The following is a 21594-nucleotide window of genomic DNA, read 5'->3' as shown; positions in this document are numbered from 1 at the left end:
TTGTTTGAGCAAAAGAATGCTTAACCACTGTGGCCTCTTCTGTGTTTACCACTGAGCATTTATGCTTTGATAAACACCTTTTCAAAGTGCACATACAGTTAATAGCATTAGGAAAAAACTATACACATCAAAAGTTCCAAACAACAGCTCTCTCCCCTTTTAAGAAACACTATTTGAATTTTAATCAGATTTTAATTTGCTGTTAAGATTCTACAGCACTGTTCACTCTCCTTACAATGGTTCACTCATCCATGCAACTCCTTCTCTAGTGTTTTTCAAAACTTGCTGACACATGTTGTTTTATAACTGACTGTATTATGTAAATAATGCCAGGGCATGAGACTGATTCTCAGAGAAGCAGAGTGCCATATAAAATAATCAGATCATACCTCAAAAAGTTTAAAATTACAGTTAGCCTTTCCTTTCACAACGTTGTATGTGTGCAATACAAGACCCAACAGAAATGTGTAGATTAATAGAAAATAAATGTCAGAAGTCATGGTAAGAGTTTAATCACTCAGGACCATCAAGTTTAACAGGACGAATATAGTAAAGAATTAATATTTCATTTTAGATCTGGCTACCGAAATACCTTTGCCATTCTTACCTCTTTGGTTGCCTTTAGAACTAATTCTTACATGTAGACTAATTTCAGTATAAAAAGTAGGAGATGAACTTTCCTCTAACACAGACTTACCCCACAACCCAATTAACTATTAGAAAGTGCTTCAACTCAGGATTTCATTGTGACACTTACACCTCTTGGTTTTCCTTTAATGGCTCACGATGTCATGAGGGAATCTCATCTTTCAGTCAGAACCTTTCTGGGTTTAGCAGAATCACGAAATCACGACTGCAATTACCTCAAACCTTTAATAATAATGAAGGCAACAATGAGAACTAGAAAGCCAAATACTAGACAAAATGTTGGCAGTATTTTTAATCTTTGAAGTTTAATGTGAAGCAAATTATAACCATAAAGATTTTAGCAGCAAGAACTGTCCACACTGCTATCAAAGAGCTATTTCTATCGCTGTCACTCCTCTTCCCAAGGCAGTAAAGACAGTAGGGTGAAAGCATCGGTGAAACTAGATCATGGTTTATTGCAACGAGGGATGGAGCTTTGTGAAGGAAAATTGCTTCTTCAGGCCAAGGAGCAGTACAGATGCTCTTTTGGGAAGAACCATGCTGTCCACCCCTCACCCATTGCTTCCTTTCTGTTTAAAAGTGAAGCACAAATCCAAAGAAATATTTTAGATCTGGAATTACAGAAACACCAGGTTGTAGTGAGGGGAGAGACAGGGACTGAGTTGCTTTAGCTAGCTGGCCAATCTGTGATAAATAAGGATGTGGTAGCATGCCAAGTCTTCCCTGCATCAAGTTTTGCTTGACCACATAGGGTCTCATTCGGGTCTGCAGTGCAGGCTATCGATCTGAACACGGGGCGTACAATATGACCCATCTTTTAAATCCTGTAAGTACCTCAACACAAGTGAGATAGTGAGGAAAACTCATGACAGTGGTCCAGTTAAAAACTTCATGAGGCTTTTTAATGGTAGCCTGAGGGATTTTGGTAACTGCAGCAGCACAAAAAATCATGATACTCATTTTCACAGAACAGAAAAATACGGCATGGAAGTGTAGGTACGTGGCAGGGAAGACATTGTGTTTTACTTTAAACTTGCTGCTGTTTGGATTTAAATAGCTTTTGAGTTTGTACAGCAGACATAGAACCAGACACTCTGACTGGATTAAGCTGCACTGCAAAAAAATGAAAATAAATGTATCTCTGTATGCTATGTCCAGCCTAAGCCAGCTGCTGCCTTCTCAAAGCGCAGTTGCTGTAACTACTTAAAACTACATATTGTAGTCTACCACCCACCCTTCGGAACACGCGTTCCTGTGAGCACCCGACCCCTCTACTTTTCGCCTCTTGTTCTTTAACAGGCGTTTCTCTGAGCCTCAGCACTACGCCGGCCACCCCAGAGCGCAACCCCTGACAGGACTCCCGCCCGCCGCCCCTCCAACGGCTGCCCGCGGCCGTTGGGCCAGCACGCGGGCGGGGCTCCGGCTGCCGGGCAGGTGCCGCCCACCAGCCGCCGGAAGCGGCGCGGCTGCTGCGGAGGGGCGGGGCGGGGCGGGGCGGGGCGGAGGTTTCCACGGCAACAGCAGCGGCGGCCGGGCCCGGCCGACATTTTGTGGGCCGAGGTCTGTGCTGCGCCGGGGGCCCCGTGCATAAAAAATATATGTTATCGTTAAGTTGTCGGTGATGCTGAGCTAAAAAAGGGCCTCTTCGGTGGCTGGGGCAGCCTTGGTATTGCAGCGTTTGAATTTGAGTAGTTCAGGTGAGTTGGGTGGAGTGGTTTAACGCCGTTTAGTTTGGAAGGGGCCCGCGGCCCTTCTGGTCTCGTCCCTGCCTCAGGAGCCCAAAAGCTGCGCCCGCGTGTGCGGTGAGGGCTCTGGGTTGCTGCTTAAGCAGGGTGCGGGTGATCGCAGCAGCGGGTCGCGGGCATGTCTGGTGCGATGTGCTGCACAGCATTATAGGCTATAAGCCCCTGGAGCGTTTTTTAAGTTCTTGCGTTTTCTCCTTTTCTGTTGCATGAGTGCCTGTGAGGTTCTTACCTTCCCAATGCAATTGTCCCTTGTCTGCTCAGGCTTCAGGGTATGTACACAAGAGTTCAGGGATGCAGCTTGCTGCCTGCAAGGTTGCTTTGCAGCACTTTTCTTCGAGTTAGTTTGGCTCACTGTAGGAGATGATGATATTTCAAATAGACTGCAATATTTAGAAATGGAAAAATGTGAATTTATTTCTTGTTCTTACAGAAGCCTTGCTTCAACATCTTCCACAATATTCCGTGCTCACTAAGTTGTGGTTAGCAAGGTAGCACTTCAGTAGTGCTTCACCAGAACTTTGTATCTGAAAACTTTTCTAAAGCTTCAGCGCTTGAAGTTACGTGTTTTGAAGGGCCACTGCTGCAGTCAGCCAATTAACACTCGACTGATTTCCACATTACGGACTGTCACAGATCAGCTCAAAAATGTGAAATAGTTGGAGGTTTCCTATTGAAAATTTCGTAGTGTTTATTTTATTTTGTGGACCTCATCCTCTAGAATATGTATATATGTGAGCCTTGATTACACTAGGAAGTAATGTGTTTTGGAGCAGGGGATTGTCAGGTTAATTTGATAGTAAACCCTAAGCCTTAATCTGCTTTCAGTGCTTGTTTGCATAATAAAGTAGTAGGGCATAAAATAAAGGGAGTTAGAAGAAAATTCATGACTTTTATTTGAGGGAATAGGTATAACTGACATTGGGCTTGTTTAATCTGGTGACAACAACATATAGCATACCTGGCTACTCTAAATTACTGCCAGGCTTGAACCAAAACGCATTAGAGTGATAAAGCTTTATATTAAATCTGTATATTTAAAAAAAAAAAGTTGATGCCAAGCAAAGCTGATGGCTTAAATTACAAAGTTTGTTTTTAAGTGCTTAAACTATTTTATATTAAAATTCAATTAATGATAATGTTGTAATCAATTAGTGAAGAAGTGATATTTTTTCATCTTTCTCTTTCTAACTTTCTGGGGTAATAAAGCTCACGGTTTGAGCTATCCAGTGTTTGTGTGTTTTCTTTATTAAGAGAAAAAACAACCCTGGCCACTCCATGAAATTCCGCTGGCGTTAATAAAATGCTTTATTATTGAAAGTGTCACAAATGTTTGGTTTTATTTGTTTGCTGAAATTTCCTCCAAGGATTTTATTCAGGCTAGACAAGGGTTATTCTCCTTGCAAAACATGTTCAGCCAACTGCCCTGTGGGAAAGCAAAATGAAAGCTCCTTCCAGTATATGACTGCCAGGTAACTTCAGTGTCTGAGCAGGAGTTTAGATTCCACGTGACGTGCAGGTGAATGTTAAGTTGTCTGCCTTCGTGTCTGTTGAACCCATTATAAGCAGTTTCTATTTGTAGTGCATGAGCTCCCAATTTCCGCATGTTAATGTCGTCAAAGCCCGTTACAATTATAGTTTGAATTGAGTTGACAGAGGGAGCTTTATTTGCTTCAGGGTTCAGCAAATCAGGTAGCAGGTGCTGAAGAAGGTAGATTTCATTTTGCTTTGTTGTCCAAATTACAGTGACTGACAGGACTATTGGCAGCCTGAAGTAAAATCTACTTTACCTCCTTTCTGTCCGTTCAGCGGAAGGTAAGGAGGTGTTGCCCTCGTGCTTCTATTGGAGCGCTTGGGAAACCAGCAGCGTGGCTGCCCAGTGAATCGAGGACGCCACGTTACATCGGCAGGGCTATAAACAGCCAATCTCCTTTAGCATCAGGGCTTCTTCACCATAATCAGCTTACACACCATTTGCTTATTGCACCGAGCAAACCTGCTGCGGTACTGTTTGTGCAGCATCTTACTCATGCCGTCCTTCTAAAAGTTTAAGGACTTCTTATCCACATGCCCACCTACTGTGCTAGTGCTGCTGTATATGTAACCCTTTTCCAACGGCTCTTCCCGTCTCTGATTTTCTGAACAACAGGTGATCGCTGTGTATTTGAGCCATAATCATGGGACTGTTTGACAAGCTAGCAGGATGGCTTGGGCTGAAGAAGAAGGAGGTTCATGTTCTGTGCCTTGGTTTGGACAATAGTGGCAAAACAACGATCATAAATAAACTTAAACCTTCAAATGTAAGTAGCCTACTTAGTTTACTGTTGATGTTTTACTCCGGAGTTGATGTCTGTTTAAGCTGTTTCTGCATGCTGCTATACTGATTGTGATCATGAAAAAGATGTGAAGAATTTTTTGATTTAGTACAGCAGTACAGATGTATTTTACAAATTTCAAACCAACTAAAACTAAATGTCAGCAACCATGTGCATATTATGAAAACGTTTACCAAAACCAGTGTTAACATGGCACATCTTCTACGATCACTCAGTAAGGAAGGGTTTATGATGGCTGAGATGAGGCTTGTGCATCTTGGTTATGTGCATTTGGAATATAGTGGCTTTTTTGTTGCTTATTATCAGGACACAGATTTTGGTTTTTTAATTCCATTGATTTATATTTTTTTGAAGAGTACCACTGCACATTGTTTAAAAATATAACTCAGTAAAAGAGCCTGGTACAATTCTATTCTTTGGAATTAGTCTTCTAATGCGAATGAAATAAATTGATAAATGAAAACTATAAAATCGCTTACTGTCTGTTGCCAATCATTTGGGGGAATTGCTGCAATTTGTAACAGGAAAATTATGTATATGTATGTAATATCTATAACGATACATATATATGTGAATATATATATCTATATACACGCACAATTTTTGAGACCTTCCTTGTAGCAGGGTTTTGATGTCAGGATCACCTTAGTAAAGGTGTCCTAACTAGAGCTGAATACTGATTTCAAGATTTAGCACAGGGGTAGATATAAGAGAAGGTCCTGAGGGAGTTACTTGATCAAATAGAATTTATTTCTCCGTTGCTTTACTGTAAGTCATATAATGAGAATTTACTGTTTTCTTTTAATGTGGTATGTTAGGAGGGTGGCTTTGCATTCAACTTCCATAAGTCCTATCCTAGCAAGACATGGCAAATTCTCTAATGTGCAACAAATATCATTAGATCAGATTTCATGAAATTGGTTTTAGTAAGTTCAGTCAACAGATGATTTTCAGCTATGGATATTCTTAAGAGCAGTGCAGTCTTCTCAAGAACAAGTGCTGCTTTGCTGTAGGAACAATATATCATTTGTCTGGCAATTAGAAGTGTTTCTCTGCGTGTCTGCGGTTGTATCTGTTGGGCCTCATAAATACATTTGAACTAGAGGAGATGATATTATTTCTTTAACATTTATTTTGCACAGATTTTCCCTGGTTGACAGGAGCTGCTGACTAAACTGTTTAGGATGGTGAAATACCATTTTCGCAATAAAACTAGATGTAGATGGATAAACTAAGCTTGTTTCAGTTGCATGGGAAGAGTAACTACTTTAATAGTGTTTTTAATAAGGGGCTTTAGGAAGTTTGTGAAAGGATTGTGTATCACTTTCTCAGCTCTATAATCTGAGGATCTTTGTAATCTAAATGTGATCTGTAATCTAAATGTAACCTTTCTCCCTGCTCAGTATTTCTGCTTCCTAAAGGAGCTATTATTCTGTTGTACCGATTTAGCTGAGAGGTTACTTCACTAGCCCAGCAGTAAATCTGGTTACCAGTCAGGTCTATCAGTAACGCTTTACATTTTGGCCATTCCTCCAGTGATCAGGTAGTTTGAGTAGAGCTGCGATCAGGCCATTGTGTAGTGTCTGCAGTACACTTCTCAGCCTCAGACAGACTCTTCCAAGCTGGTAGTACAAGTTGAGTATGGCTCGTCTGACGTGTTGACAGAAGTATACCCTCTTTCCTCAAAGAGGCTTTGGACGTTGTGCAGGCTTGTTTGTGCTGACCTTGTGGTCATAAGAGTGCATGAGTATTTTGAACTTTGACCTCAGTCATCGTCTTCAAGCTGTCATCTTCCACATTAACATATCTCATGTTTATTTCTTAGGTAACATCCACATGTACACACACAGTCTAATGTAATCTCACTTTTAAGGATGAAATGTCTTCAGTGCTCTTGTCCAATTGTATCTACTGTTTTTCCTAGAAAATTAAAAACCTTGATTGTGAATTATTATGCTTTTCAGGGAACTTATTTAGTAACAGTATCTGGATTTATAAAAATCTCATGTATTGCATTGTGTATTTTGCAAATTGTATTTTGTATTGGGAAAAACAGATGTGTGATGTATTCATGTTACCAATATATTTCAATATTAAGTGTTTCCTAATTTTATTTAAAAATTTGTACTTTCTTTCTCTTATAGGCTCAAACTCAGGACATCGTTCCAACAATAGGATTCAGTATAGAGAAATTCAAGACATCCAGGTAGCAGTTTCTTTAATTTTCTCCCTTTTAACTGTAATAATCAATGTACATCAGCTGGACTTGGATCACACTTTCAGTATAATGTAACTGAGCGTAATGGCGTGCTGGTGTATTGAAATGTCACGTAGCCTGCTGCAGTGTTGTAGTATCCAGGAGTCCTAGCTGCAATTCTGGACTGACAGTGTTAGAATATATTCCATGTTTTGCGCTGCTATAAAACTATGTATGTAAAGTTATTTTTATTTTATTTTTTTTTAATAAAAGCTTTGCAGTGGTGTGAGTGATTTCTTTCTTAACCATTTCAGACTGGGACGCTGTTACAGCCTTGAGGACAGGCAGTTACTTAGGTGGCAACCTGTATTCCGATAAGCACTCTCACTGGAGAGACTCTGAGGAGATTGCAGTCTAATCTCATTAAATGAAAAATGGTGGTTACAGCCTTAGCAATGGGAAGATGTCAGGGGCAAAGGTCAGGAAAGGAACAAATTATTGGCTGAGTGAAGGCCAAGCTATTAGGAAAGCTAGGATGTATGTAAGGGATATGGCAAGGCAAAAATGTTTCAAAGAGGTAACATTAGATATTAGTTTATTATTTTGTAACCTTCACTGTGTATTTTTAATGGGTGCAGTCAGTCTGCAAGACAATTGTTTCCTCCTTGAGCTGACATGTGGGATTGATGGGTTTCCTGTTTCTACTGGAGGCTCACAGCTGTATTCTGTCTCAGTAAAGCACGTAAGACAGGTTTGGGTGTGTGAGAATGTAAATCCATTTATATTACTTTCTTTTATTCTGGTCCTGTAACAGAAGTGACCTGCGATTATACAATGTAGAATGTTTAACCAAAAAAAAAAAGTTCTGGTATTACAATCAAAACATTGTTTTGGAGTTGTTAAGAACTTTTTATTTGGCAGGGCAGCTGGTCTAGAATCTGGTAATGTCCGGACATAGACTGGAAAGAATGTTTTGAGACCTCCTCATTTTGATACTGCTTCCACTCTGAAAGCTGTGTGGGACTACCCAAAATAGGAAAACCTAGTATTGCTTTCAGTGTTGCCTCTGTAGACGTTTCAGAAGTGGATCAGAGTTTTCTTGTCATGTTCTGGAAGTTGACCTTGTGTTTAGCATTTGTGTGATATCTCAAAGTTGCAGAGACTGTCCTTTGTAGCTTGCTCACCTGCAGAAACCTGTTATTGCCAGAATGTGATGCTTCTCAGAAGGGAGAGTGGTGTGTGGTTTGTTTGTTTGTTTTTAGTTGTTGTTTTTTTTAAAGCTATTTCTGCCTACAGAATCTTTTTGATGCTGTTGATGCCTGTCTAAGAACAGAATTTAAGACAGGGTGTGCATTTTAAGTCATGGCTCTTCCAAATTTTATATACTCGGTGTTGTAAACAACATTCAATGATAATGTGATCAAAAGAGAGGCTGAATGGGAGCTTATTTTGTATTCAGTACAACTTTTTGTAATTGATATAGTTCTTTTTGCAGAGAATAAACATTTTTTTTCTGTTGTGAAGTATTTCTATGATAAGACCACAAAGCTGAGTAGGATAGTTTGAAGGCAGATACAGCAGCCAAAGTTCCTTTTGGAATCTTTTACAGATAATTGGGATTCAAGTTGATCGGGCTCTTTCTGTCAGGGTAGCAAAGTAAATAGTTTGGTTTTGGTTTTGTTCTTTGTGCCTGATTTTCTTTTCTTTACAGTTTGTCTTTCACAGTGTTTGATATGTCAGGCCAAGGCAGATACAGAAACCTCTGGGAACATTACTACAAGTAAGCCTATTATTTGTTTTAAAGCATTGCTGTTCATATTAGCATGTACGTTGTACAGATGGAAGTCTAATAATATCTAGCGCTTAGAAATGAGTTAAAGAATCGTGCCTGGTGTTCGACAGGAGGTTGGTCTGAATAAGTACAACTATTTTAAGAAGAATTGATATGCTGTTAATTATCATACTTTTGGGGACATCTTATCTCAAAGATTGGGGGAGCGTGCTAAAGATGAGATTTAAATTCTAAAAACAAAAACAAAAAAACAATCCTGTAAGAAAGCACCAAGATAAATTAGGTCTCTTACTTTTCTGTTCCTCTGTGAGTAAGAGACTTTAAAAGCCAAAAGATATTGGCTGGTGGCTGAGGGTTGCTTTTTTTTTTAAAATATGTGAGGAGCCTCAGAGGATGAGGTGGCACATGTAAACTAAGAATTTGATCAAGTATTCTTATATGTTACTTATGAAGTAGGATATTTACTGTATTTTATAATATTATGGCATTCATAGAATCACAGAATGGTTTGGATAGGAAGGCTCCTTAAAGATCCATTCAGTTACAACCCTCCTGCTATGGACAGGGACACCTCCCACCAGACCAGGTTGCCCAAAGCCCCATCCAGCCTTGAACGCCTCCAGGGATGGGACAACCACAGCTTCTGTGGGCAACCTGTGTCAGGGCCTCACCCCTTCTCTGAGTGAAGAATTTCTTCCTTATAGCTAATCTAAATCTAGTTTAACTAGTATTCTAGTTTAAAGCAGTTACCCCTTGTCCTATCACTACATACCCTGGTATAAAGTATCTACTCACCTTTCCCGTAGGCCCCCTTTAAATACTGGAAGGCTGCTCTAAGGTTTCCCTGGAGCCTTCTCTAGGCTAAACCCCAGCCTGTCCTCACAGAAGAGGTGCTTTAGCCCTCTGAGCATTTTCGTGGACACCCCCTGGACCTGCTCTAGTAGGTCCACATCTCTTGTACTAGGGGCCCCAGAGCTGGATGCACTGCTCCAAATATTGACTTACTGGTAATAGAAACTATGGTGTATTTTTGTAGCTTCTGATGAAACTTGAAGATTTATTTCTGTTGTTTCACTGGCATTCTGTAATACCTGTTGCTGATCAACAGAAGTTGAACATTATTATATCACACAGAAACAGCTTGTGTTCCCCATTCTGGAGATTATAATAAAATTTAAATATTTTATTAATATTAAATGTGATAGTCTTGAAAGTATTCTTTAATTGAGGATTAACACTTCATCTTCTTTCCATGTCAAAATTGTGTTAACAATTTGAAGACTTGTGTGGGCATCACTTTCAAGAGTGTTAGATGTCTGTTTCCCAAAACTTTTGGATTTCAATGGCTGATGCCCCTAGGCTGCTCTCAAAATGCTAGCTGAGTGTTTCATAAGCAAATGATTTTTCTGACTGATGTATTTTAATGCAGTAAATTACTCCTTATGTGGCATAAACTGCTTTTGTTAGTGTAAACGGGAAGGGAGTTTCTTAGTTAATGCTGACAGTGAAATGTACACTTGTATCCACTTCTGTTCCTGATCCAGTGCAGTAGTCAAATACTGAAGATTAACTTCTGCTAAAAAATAATAGAAAATAATTATGTACTGTTTAGTTTATAAAGTTAAGCTAGATTTAATTTTATAAGAACAGCAAAATGCCAGTCAATTCTGATCAAATGTCTGCGTTGAAGTAGTTGCCTCAAAGTACTTAAAGATTGCTCATTTATTTGCCTTGAACCTATCTTCTAGGTTGTCCTCAAAGGACAAGTGTCTTTATTATTTGTAAATTTACGTTGTGCTACCTGTTTGTGAAGTTATTTTGTGTTAGTAAATACACATTAGGACTCTGTTTCCCATAGATAAATGTTGTACACTCTAAGTTTTGAATATTAGCTGAAACAGTCAAAGTATTTTTTTATTTACTATTCAAGTTCTGCCGTATTCCTCAAAATAATGGACATTCTCCTGCAGTCTTAGACTGGTCAAGATATTTCTTTTTATCAGTAGGGACTGGTTTTTGTGTGTGTTTTGTTTTGTGGTTTTTTTGGTCTGGGACAAAGATAGTACTGAGGGGTAGGGTTGGGGGGGGTGAAGAAGTACCTCTAATTGTCTCTCAGAGAAATGTAAAACAAAGGACAAATAACTATTACATTAACAGGTAAATTAAGAATACTTTTTGTGGCTCTCCTATAGCTGTTCTTCTGAATTGATCAGACTTTATTTTGCTTTCAAATAAGTTTCAATAAATGAAACATGAAATATAAATAATATGTTGAAATCAGGAGTTAATGGGCATATATATACATTTTGTCTGTGGTCATTTTGCCAGCAAAATGTCTTTGATGATTTGAAATAGTAGAAAATTTTTACCTGTTGTTAAAAGAAAAACAAAACTATTTATGCAGACTTTTGTGAAAGTTAATCTGCATGTGCCTGGTTGTTTAAACAGCTGTAGACACGCAGTTTTTCTTTAGAAATAAAATCAAGTTCAGTTTAAACAGAAAAATTCTAAATAAAATTGTTTTAGTGTAGGAAATAAAGGACTTTTACAGAAAGCTCTCTACAGGTTTACTTTGTGAGCACGTTGTCAGCATAGCAGTCGGTTACATTTTCAGAGTTCATTTTTCAGTGTCGGTGGTGAAATCAAGATTTCTGAAGAGCCTGTTGTGTAGACTGAACCTTGTAAGAGTCATGCAGCTAACAATCTCAAGTCTCAAAAAATGTATGCAGGTTGTCAAACGGTTGAATTTCAGAAATAGGACTGGATTCAAATCTTAATGGCAAATAGCAGAAATTAGAGGAAAACACAGGTTTGATTTTTTTTTTGGTGTTTCTTCTAAAGCCTTTTCTTAATCACAGTTTAAGAGAACCTATAATTTGCCTCTTTGCTCTTTTTATGTTATGCAGAGAAGGCCAAGCCATTATTTTTGTCATTGATAGCAGTGACAAATTAAGAATGGTTGTGGCCAAAGAAGAACTTGACACCCTTCTGAATCATCCAGGTGAGGAGGCTTTTTTCCCCTTCTGTCTCCATATTTGTTATGTTGTTGTAAGAAAAAATCTTCTTACCTGACACATTCTGCATTCTGAATATTTTATAAATATTTTAGACATTCGTGAATACTAGAATAATAGCCCTGGATAAGGGTTTTTTATGTACCTGTTCTGACTTACAAACTGGTCATTTGCCAGCTGGCTACATTGTGTTGGATTGCTTCTTCTTGGACTTCATTCTTAATCAACATAGAACAAAAGTTGTGCTAGTTTGAATAATAGATTTTGATCTTCTGGAAGCTGGAGAGCCTGTATACAGTGACTAACATACACAAAATTCCCTTGTCTAAATTCTTCTGTGAAGACTAGTTCCTTTAATGCAAATTTTCATTTTTTTTATCTTCATGATCTTTTTTATTATTATTATTGCAAGATAGCTAAAAAATAAGGATACCAGGGTAGTTATACCAGTCAGTTTCAATTGCCTATAAAAGGATATGTGGGGCAGGACAGAATATGAGAAGATTCATGGTGAGGCATTTAGTTTTAGGGGCTTTTACTTTATTTTTTTTCTATGGGGCTGTGTTCTCTTAGATAAGTTTTGAGATCAATCAACTCTTTCCTTCTTTGCCTTTCCATATGGCCAACACTATTGGAATCAAATTATGTATTTATAAGCAATATGCAATTTTGATTGACTTTCAGCACTGTAGTATTGTTGTGAGTAGCCAGGGTGTAAAACTACATGCAGGAAATTTAAAAGTGAAATCATACTGCAATTTTGTATTTATTAAGCTGGTAGAGCCTTAACTTGTGGGGTTACAGTACTAGACGTGAGAAAAGAGAAATACTTCCGTATTTCTAACCAAGAATAGTATTGTGAGATAGGAGCCAATCATATTGCTGTGGTTTCCTTTTCCATGCAGGCTGCATGTAATACATGAGCTCATCAGCAAGGATGCTGTAGCTGAGCATAAGTGAGCTGACTGGGCCCTCTTCATTTCATGTTCAGAGGAATGGGCCACTTCAAGTGCAGACGCTGAAAGGACAGGCTCGCAAAGTTCAAGGGGAGGGCGGAGGTGAACCAAGGGCTGCAGGTGGATTACATAAGGGTCAGGGAACTCTAACAAAGCAGGTATTAACCACACTGGTAAAAAGGTGATTCTGTTGATAAAAGGGAAGCCACATAAGACTAAGGATAGGAGGTAGACACAACTGCAGTATGTACTGCTTTATTATAACACAAAAGAGTAAAAAGTGTTAAGACTGAGGATTTGCAACTTTGGGTATCGTATTTAGGTATTAACAGGTTACTAACACTGATCTAGTAGGTCAGCAGTCTTCAGCTTTTGATACGCTTACGTTTTTTCATTCTCAAAGATCGTGGCTGTGGCCACCTGGTGTATTCCCTAGCACCAAGGAAGGGCACTACTGTATTTTTGCCTTGGGGCAGCTCAGGTAAAATGCAGCCATAGCGTTCCTATCCTTTGGGATTTTGATAGGTCTTAATCCAAGAGGACCAAAGAGAATAATGTTTGATAAAAATTAACTATTAACTGAATCAATCTATAGCTGTTTTACTACAGCAATATTTTTATTTGCATTACTGTTGTTCTACCCTTCTTCTATATGCCCTAGTTACTCCCCTTCTGTGCTTCTGCCTCTGTGAACCCCCTGGTTTAAATGGTTTGAATGTACATGCTTACACTTTAAGTGGACGCTGGGTAATAACCTTGAATAGATTCCTGTCCCTGAAAATCTTAGCAATCCTTCAGTAAAACAGGCTTTGCCTGAAGTGGTCAGGTGAGAGGGAATGTGAAATGTGAAGCATTAATGGTGGTAGAAGTTGTACTAGCTGGGATTGTTTTGAAGATCAAAACTACTACTTGTGATAGTGGACTGTGAACTCTACAAATAACAGCTTGTTTAATGATCATTGTTATGTTATTACTTCAGCATTTTGCAAGGTCACAGTCATTGGATTACCTAGTCAGACATTGACTCTTGGGTCACTTGACCTCCAGCACATGCTTCTAAAATAAAATGAAATTTCTGTACATTTGAAATGCTTCGTATAAAATTACACATCGCATGTCTCTAGTGTTTGTCTTTTTTTAATGTGTTAGGAAGAATAGGGTATAGCATAGTAGGAAATAATAAGGTAGGAAAAAATGTGTCTGTTTATCAGTTTATTTAGCAAACATCTTTAAGTGTGCATTTATGAGTATATGTGGGTAGGTTGTACCCGTTTTCAGGTGCTTAACAAACAAACAAAAAAGAAACTACAGTGAGAATTCCTTGGTAAATTTGGCTATCTGCCTATGTGATGTTAACAAACTTCTGTGGTTCTAATATATCTGTAAACTGCAACCTGTGGGTGCGAGAGTTCATTTAACTGTACTTTACGTTAGTGTAAGAGTATCAGTTGGGAGACACAAGAGCTATTCAACTGTGGAATCAGAACAGAAATTTAATTATATTCTTTCTGTGCTACTATTTTAAGGCCTTTTGATTCACATTAGAGGATATCAGAGGAAAAAGTAGTTCCAGATAGGGTAAACAACTGTGAAAACGTCAGCATTTTGTTGAGCACTCATGATCTCTGAGTATGGTTGTAGTAGTAGTATCTCCACTGGATTTGTGGGAAGGTTCAGTAAAAGGTTTGAAAAGAGCATAATTAAGAATTTCGATTCATTTCAGCATTAGGAGAGTCGGTTTTTTAAGGGGGTTCTGCCACCCTTCCCAGCAGGGTCAGTTGGCTTATGTTTGAAGGTTCCATACAAATCCTTAGCTTGTTTCCTATGGGAAGCAACCTCTTCTCTTTACTATTCTAAGAAGCGCCTCTATGGAAACTTTCATCACAGTTTCTTTAAAGATCTTTTCCTATGAAAAATTGACGGGTTGATTCAAATCCAGATTTTCACAAATCCCAGAATTAATCTCTTTAAATAATGTGGAACAATTTCTGTAGTTGGCACTGATACTAGTAATTTTTTGCCAGCTTTATTCTCTCCAACCTGGCAGATGTATGCTTTGTTTCCTTGCAATGACTCTCTAGCCTTTCATGGTAATCAGAGAGGCTGTTGCATGCATAAATACACCAGAAACTAGCAGTGTATCAGGGTCCTTGGTTGGGACTGTGGTTCCCACTACTAACTGCAAAGAGCTTCTGGTAGAGAAGTCTTTGTTCAAGTGAAGGTCAGATAAGGGATGTCCTGACATCTGCATCTTTTTTCTTATTTTATGAACTTTAAAGAAAGTCATGGATGTACTCCAGGATGCTAAAGGATAGTGCAGACTACTCATATGCATCTACTTTTGGGAGGATATGAAGGAATGCAAATAATTTTTCTGTTCATTTTACACATCCAGTCTTCACTAAACAGAGGCACACATAGTATTTGTAAGAAATTGCTTGAGCTCCTGTTCCTCAGCTTCACCAACAACTCCTACCTACAGCTTTAAGTATATGTGTAAGGTAGGGGGAGATCCCAAAGCCTACCAGAAAGTTTGAGCTTTCTTGAAGCATGCATCAGAGGCCATGTGACCCAACAGTGTGCATCTTGGTAGCATACAACCTTCAAAGAATTGCAGTTACAGGTGAGCAGAATACCTTCTTGTATTGTTTGTAGTTTGTTACTTGCAGAGATTGTGTTGCATATTGTCATGGTTCTTCTATTTCTGCCTGTGCCTAGATATTAAGCACCGTCGACTGCCTATTCTGTTCTTTGCTAACAAGATGGACCTCAGGGATGCGATATCATCTGTGAAAGTATCTCAGTTATTGTCATTAGAAAACATCAAAGACAAACCCTGGCATATCTGGTAAACTTTCCTTTTATTTTTACTCTTTTATTGGTGACAATTTGTATTCATATTTTAGCTCTATCATACCACTCAGTATTATATAATACAAACTAAATCTACCAGATAAAATGCCGTTCTGCCATATGTGGAATGAGTGGAAACATTACAATACTTGCTATGAAATACATTTTATAGGCACAATACAGTGCATTCATGTAGACTGTAAGTAGAAAATTTTCACGAGAGAACTGTTACCCGAATAATGAAATAGAGAACTTCAGTGAAATTGAAAAGCAGCATTCTTATCAGAAGAGTAGCTGCGCCTATTTTTGCTGGGAGATTGTGTGGAATTGCCATCCGTGTTGCTGCTGGATTGTCTTGCAGGATAAATAATATCAACAGTGAAGCCTTTAGAGTTGATTTCTTTCAGTCTCCAGGTGCTGCTGTTAAAAGATCCCTTAGTAAGCTGTTCCTGTGGGAATTCAGAGAGACAGTATTGCACCACATAATGTCTGAGGGTTTTTTTTTAGTTTTAAGAACTATTGTATTTTCTTTCTGAAGGATGTAGAGCTTTCCTATAAATAAAAGGATTGTGTCCGTGTTGACTGGGGAAAAAACCCTTTGTGCTCAGAAGTACTTTACAGAAGTTATATTTTTAGCTTACAAAAGTTCATATATTGTAAACTAAAATTGATATCAGCAGCTAAGTGCTGCTGAAAGCTAAAATTTTCATTTTAGGCCCTTTTAATAATTAACTTGATTACCTGGGCGTTATTTTGGAATTGTTGCTTTGCACTGATGAATTCCCAAGCTCCTTGAGAAATAATTTTATAGATAACCACAAAGTAGTGCAGATTCACTGCTGTGTTAATTTTCATAAGCTGAAGAATGAGGGGCCTTAAACAGTTGTACCCCTGTGATTCAAAGGGTAAATTCACACTGTTCTCATTGTGGCCTAACATAAACAGACAGCCCTAGGGTGGCTGTTACAAGAAACGTGTACGCACAGTACTTGTTTCCTCCAGTACTCCAACACCTTTGCTTTGTATAGGAACTGTGTGGGAGGAAGAAAGGTGCTATTTCTTTGGTCTTGTTGTAGACAGTAAACACGTTTTACAGCATTTGCAGAGGGTGTTACCAAAGTGTATCTGCAGCAGAACAATACAGCTGCCTCATGTGGGAGGTCTTCAAGAGCCCCTCATGTTCTAGGAATGATTCCCCTGTCTCAGAACTGTAGTAGTTACTCAAAACTAAAAGCACATCTTGAAATGTTCTCATATTGGGAAGGTACTGTAGAATTAATCCTTTGAGAAGCAGTCTTCTTCAGGTGAAGAAAACTTAATTGTACATACTACTTTGCAGTTCTGTAAATTACAGGTATAGTGACGAGTCCATTGAAACTGTTATTATTACCATGTCTTCATAATTTGATTTGTTTCTTTCAGTGCCAGTGATGCTCTTAAAGGAGAAGGTTTACAGGATGGTGTGGATTGGCTCCAAGGTATGCAGTGTGCAATTCTCTTGCTCTATTCTCATTCCGTTAAACTCTTCTCATTTTGTAAGGTTTTTTCTTTATTTCCTTTTTCTTTCTGTCCATTTCTGCTGTCAGATCAAATCACACAGTGAGTACTGATGCTCTGTCTCATGCTTACCTTTCATTTTTCTCCTTAATGTGCACACAAAGATCATGTTAGCTCTCTGTCAAAAGTGTGTACTATGAAATGTTAACGCATACCCTTGAAACAGTGCAAAACTTTCTTTTAAACAATAATAATACATGGTGCTCGTGCACTTTAATTTGTATAGTGGTAGCTCAGTTTGTTCTTTAATTTTTTCTTACTGGCCTGTCCCAGTTTTCCATATCTTGTTGTTAAGTATTTGGAAATGGTGAATAAGCAGGCTAGAAAGATAAAAGAATCAAAATCAGTATATTTGTTTGACATAGAGCCAAAAAAAAACAGCTTACATTGTAAGGATCCTAGCATATGCAGACACTTGTAACCACATAGAAAATAACAGATCTGGCTTATAGGATGCATTACATATGCATTCTTTAATTGCAAACTTGGTGTGGTTGCTGTGTAATTTCCTTATGTTGTGTATTGGTAAGGATTGGGTCTCTGTGGTCCTCCCGTGTACTGCTAAATGTTTAGAATAGTGAAGTGTGGTATTGTTCTAATTTTAGCACCCTCAATCTAATGTACATTGCTTACATTGTGAGTGTATTAGTGGAGAATAATGTGAGTATGAGAACAAAATGCTGTGCGAGATGACTTTAGATTGACGTGTTCTGTGCTGTGGTAGCCACTAGATGTCAGCAATCTCCCAGAGTTAGTGCCACCAAATTTCTTTGAAAGGTGTAGCTAAATACTATCAGACATTCTACCTGATTAACATTACTCCTCATGTCCATGGATACCAGACTGTCCTTTCTACTTAGAATCCTTTCTGTTAATTAGAAGGAGATGGTTGGTTTTACTACATTGTTACAGAATACAAAAACGTTTGGTCATGTTTTCAGGTGAAGGTATACTAACTAAAAATGGTCTCTGCAAAGAGATTTACTGCCTTGCAGAGAAACTGATGCATCCTCCACCATCTAAAAGAGCTCAGTAGTGGAGAAGCAGCACCTTACTACTGAGCTTCCTTCACTGCTGTATTTCATTACAGAGAGTAGATTCCAAATATAATACTTTTTCCTAATTTTAGGTATAGTTCTGATTCTGTAATATCTTCCTGTGATTTCCAGGGTCTCCACTTAAAACTTCTAAGTTTCAGTCCAAAGTTGGAGTTGATGATTTTGTACATAGCTTCAAGCTACTTAAAGAGGTTCTCAAATGCTAGTCTAAATATTTTCTGATGAAATATTTAAGTTGTATACATAGATTTTTAATCTCTGCAATTAAGTGCTTCTGCTGTCACTCACTTGTATAGCTCTTTGTAGCTATTCACTCTCATGGGTAGTTAAAATTCTTAATTTTCTGAGTTGAAATTCTTCACAGATGGATTTTACCTAAAAGAATTTCTATTAACTCCCATCTCAGTGCACCCTAAAAGCTTAAGTGGGGTTAGGTTTAAACTGGATTGTCACCTAAGCATGTGCGGTTTGGCAGTTACACTTTCAGTGAATGAAGATTTCATTTCATCTTCTGCTATGATTCTCCTGCCCATTGCTAGAGCACTGGAGGAGAAAAAATGGAAGAACTGTTATATTAGTCTCTAAATCACAGGTGTCATAAACTTAAGTGGAGGAACAGACACCTGGTTAATGAATATGTAGGTTTTTTGTCAACAACCATGCTTTTCTTAGCTACTTTTTGCAGATCCATTGTAGGTCTCTTGCAGACTCATAGCTTCCCTGGTTTCGGGAGGGATCAGGTTTTGCCTTTTTTTCCTCAGCAAGCGCTGAGATTGCTTATTTCCACATTTTGTAATGTGGATTTCTATTGCAACACCGTATCATCAGTAGGGTAAAACTAACCTGTCTCATGTTGGACTAAACACAGCTCTCATTCCTTACTACTGCTTTTAATTAAATTGTGCTGACTTCCCCATATTGTAATGGGGATGCAGTATATTTATGCTAACTAAGAAAATCTTTGAAGTGAATTTAGAAGTGGCAATCAGGCTCTCGGTATGGAGAAGTGTGGTTACTGAGAGCAAGGATGTTTCCATGTGAATTATGCAAAAACAAACTTTAAATCCTTTGGTGTTCATTGCTGTTGGGGAGTTAATCCTAGTTTAGTTATGTGGAAGCTGAAAATGTGCGCAAGGAATTGAAAAGTGTACTTCACAATTCTCAGGCCTTGTTTTAATCCTTTAGCTAAAGCTTGTAAAGGATAAAAATTATGTAGAAGGTTCTTCATGTTTAATTAGCTATATTTGAGGAGAACTACTGGGCTGTGGAGGAATTTCAGAAGTGGATGTGAGAGCAAATTGAAAACAACTCAAACTGGATTGTGCCCCACTATTTTAACTACACCAAAGTATCTATTGATGTAGTTCCATAACCTGGACATACTGGACTATGTTTTCAAGAAGTGAAATAAAACAATAATTCATCTTACTTGTATTTAATACTAGCTGTCTCTTTTTATTAACAGATCAGATCCAAGCAATGAAGACATGAGAGATAAATAAAAGATGTATGGTGTTCTCACTTACAAGCTTTGTTAGTAGGTGTACAAGATCTTGGAAAGGAAGAAAGACTTGAAGAATACAGCCAGTTCAGCTAAATATTCTGTGTTCATTTGTTTCTTTTTAGTATCACTTCCAGGAAAAATGCATTAGATAACATAGTACCTCAGGTATGCACATCCATAAATTAAATTGAATCTCATGACTGGAGAGCATATTTAAAACCAAAAATGTGTAAATAATAAGCATCTGCATTCATTTTAGTTAGAGGTGATAATTAGCCATCAGGAAGTGCCCCTGTGTTTTTCTGGGGAAGACAACTTTTGAGCAAGTGGTAAAATTTATATTCCCAAGGAAGAATAATCAGCACTTCCTGAAATAAAGCTGTATGAAATACTTAAAATAGGGCACCTGCAAACAGTAGGTATTTCTGGCATTTTTTACTGTAAATTGTGACATAGGTTTTTTTAATAACCATCTGCAATAGGCTACTAGAAGAATATTTTGATTGAAGTTACAAGGATTCAAATACTAAGTGCAGCTGTTACAAATGATTGCAGATGTTTTTAAGGAACTGCTCATAATGAAATGTTACAAAATGTTTTTGTGATATGCCATGGTTATGTTTGCATTCCCATCAATAAAACTTTAAATGTACAGCACGTCACGTTTTTTTTAACATAAATGTGTTCATTGATTGCCTTTACATTATAGGGGTTCTTGGTTTTCAGTTAGTTTCATTTGGAATTTTTGTCCATTTTGTGATGGAAATAGCATTCTATACTGTAATAAAATGGTTCTCTCAAGGTGTTCTGTTTTTAATTGCATGTATTTGTTATACTTTCTGATAAGCTAGACTGCAGTTCCAGGTATTTGTGAAGCGTACAATTGAAAATTATGTTTTGGAAACACAGTTAAGAGGCAGTTCACTAGTTACTAGATCATTAATATGAAATATGTATTATACTTCTGTTGTGTATAAAATATTTTACTTTCAAGAAGGATTTTTAATAAACTTTCTAACTTCAAAGGTCTAAGTAACAAATTAAAGCAATGCTAAGCACTCTGTTTTTGTCATGCCAACTCTTCCTCATTAATCCCTCTTCCTATGTCTGATAGACAAGACGACACTTACTGAGAGTGGTAAAGATGGTCCTTTACTGTATTTCACTTCCACTTACTGATTCCTGTGGGAGATGTAATATGTAGGTCTTGGAAAATTTTTTTTTACTCTCCCATGTTAACGTATAAAATGCAGAAATATTCTGTAAGCATACCTTTTATGGCTAACTTAATAGAGGAATATTTGGAGCAAAGGGAACTGCCTGAAATAATAAAACAGTTTCATGTACTTTAACTCTTTAATAATAATTGAATTTTAACTCACCTGCTTTGCTCAAGGGAGCTCTTACTGTAAAAATCTATCTTACCGGATGTTATATTTCTGACAATTCTGTTTGTCATGAAAATACTTATCCTTCATGTCTGTTTCTGTGACACCTTTGGCTTTCTGTCAACTGCTAAAAATGTACACAGTCAGGTACAAAGGAGGAAAAAATCACATAATTGAGAAGTTTTTCGAACTCTGAATTGTGTAGCAACTTTTTTGTTTACTTTGCATTGGATAATATGGTATCAAAAATAATACTTGTTGGAGACATCTTTTTCTGAGTACAAATACTTTGCAATTACTTGGTTCACTTAGATGGCATATTTAATTTTAAGCTGACATTAATTTTTCCTTACCAAAGCAAGGTTTAAGTTCTTACATAAAACCTAACTGCATTTCTGCCTTTCTTGAATAAAAATATTTTTGAATATGGACCTTAATGGCTTGCTGATGACTTGTTTATATTGGACCACATAAAGTACTGTCTTTTTTCTTATGGTCATAGGAAGCTGTTTGAACCTACTGCTTTCTTCTTCCATCCACAAATCTGAG

At 37.8% G+C, this 21594-nt stretch overlaps 1 protein-coding gene across 3 annotated transcripts; it reads left to right on the top strand.

Annotated features, from left to right (window-relative positions):
- Positions 1-2080: 2080 nt before the first annotated feature.
- Positions 2081-20682, top strand: ARL6 (ARF like GTPase 6). Of its 3 annotated transcripts, none has more exons than XM_083820722.1 (8): positions 2081-2208; positions 4540-4690; positions 6871-6932; positions 8635-8703; positions 11622-11716; positions 15404-15533; positions 16961-17016; positions 19619-20682. In XM_083820722.1, exons 2-8 carry the CDS (start codon positions 4568-4570, stop codon positions 19642-19644), a joined length of 561 nt encoding a protein of 186 aa, XP_083676848.1. In that variant the 5' UTR covers positions 2081-2208; positions 4540-4567; the 3' UTR covers positions 19645-20682. The 3 variants fall into 3 exon arrangements, with proteins under 3 accessions (XP_083676848.1, XP_083676847.1, XP_083676846.1); XM_083820721.1 differs by lacking the exon at positions 2081-2208 and adding an exon at positions 2209-2345; XM_083820720.1 differs by lacking the exon at positions 2081-2208 and adding an exon at positions 2209-2345 and having other exon boundaries at positions 6871-6935.
- The last annotated feature ends 912 nt before the right edge of the window (positions 20683-21594 follow it).

This window comes from Anser anser, assembly GCF_964211835.1.
Source record: "Anser anser genome assembly, chromosome: 1".
NCBI lineage: Eukaryota > Metazoa > Chordata > Aves > Anseriformes > Anatidae > Anser > Anser anser.
This window is presented reverse-complemented; position numbering and strand designations above follow the sequence as displayed.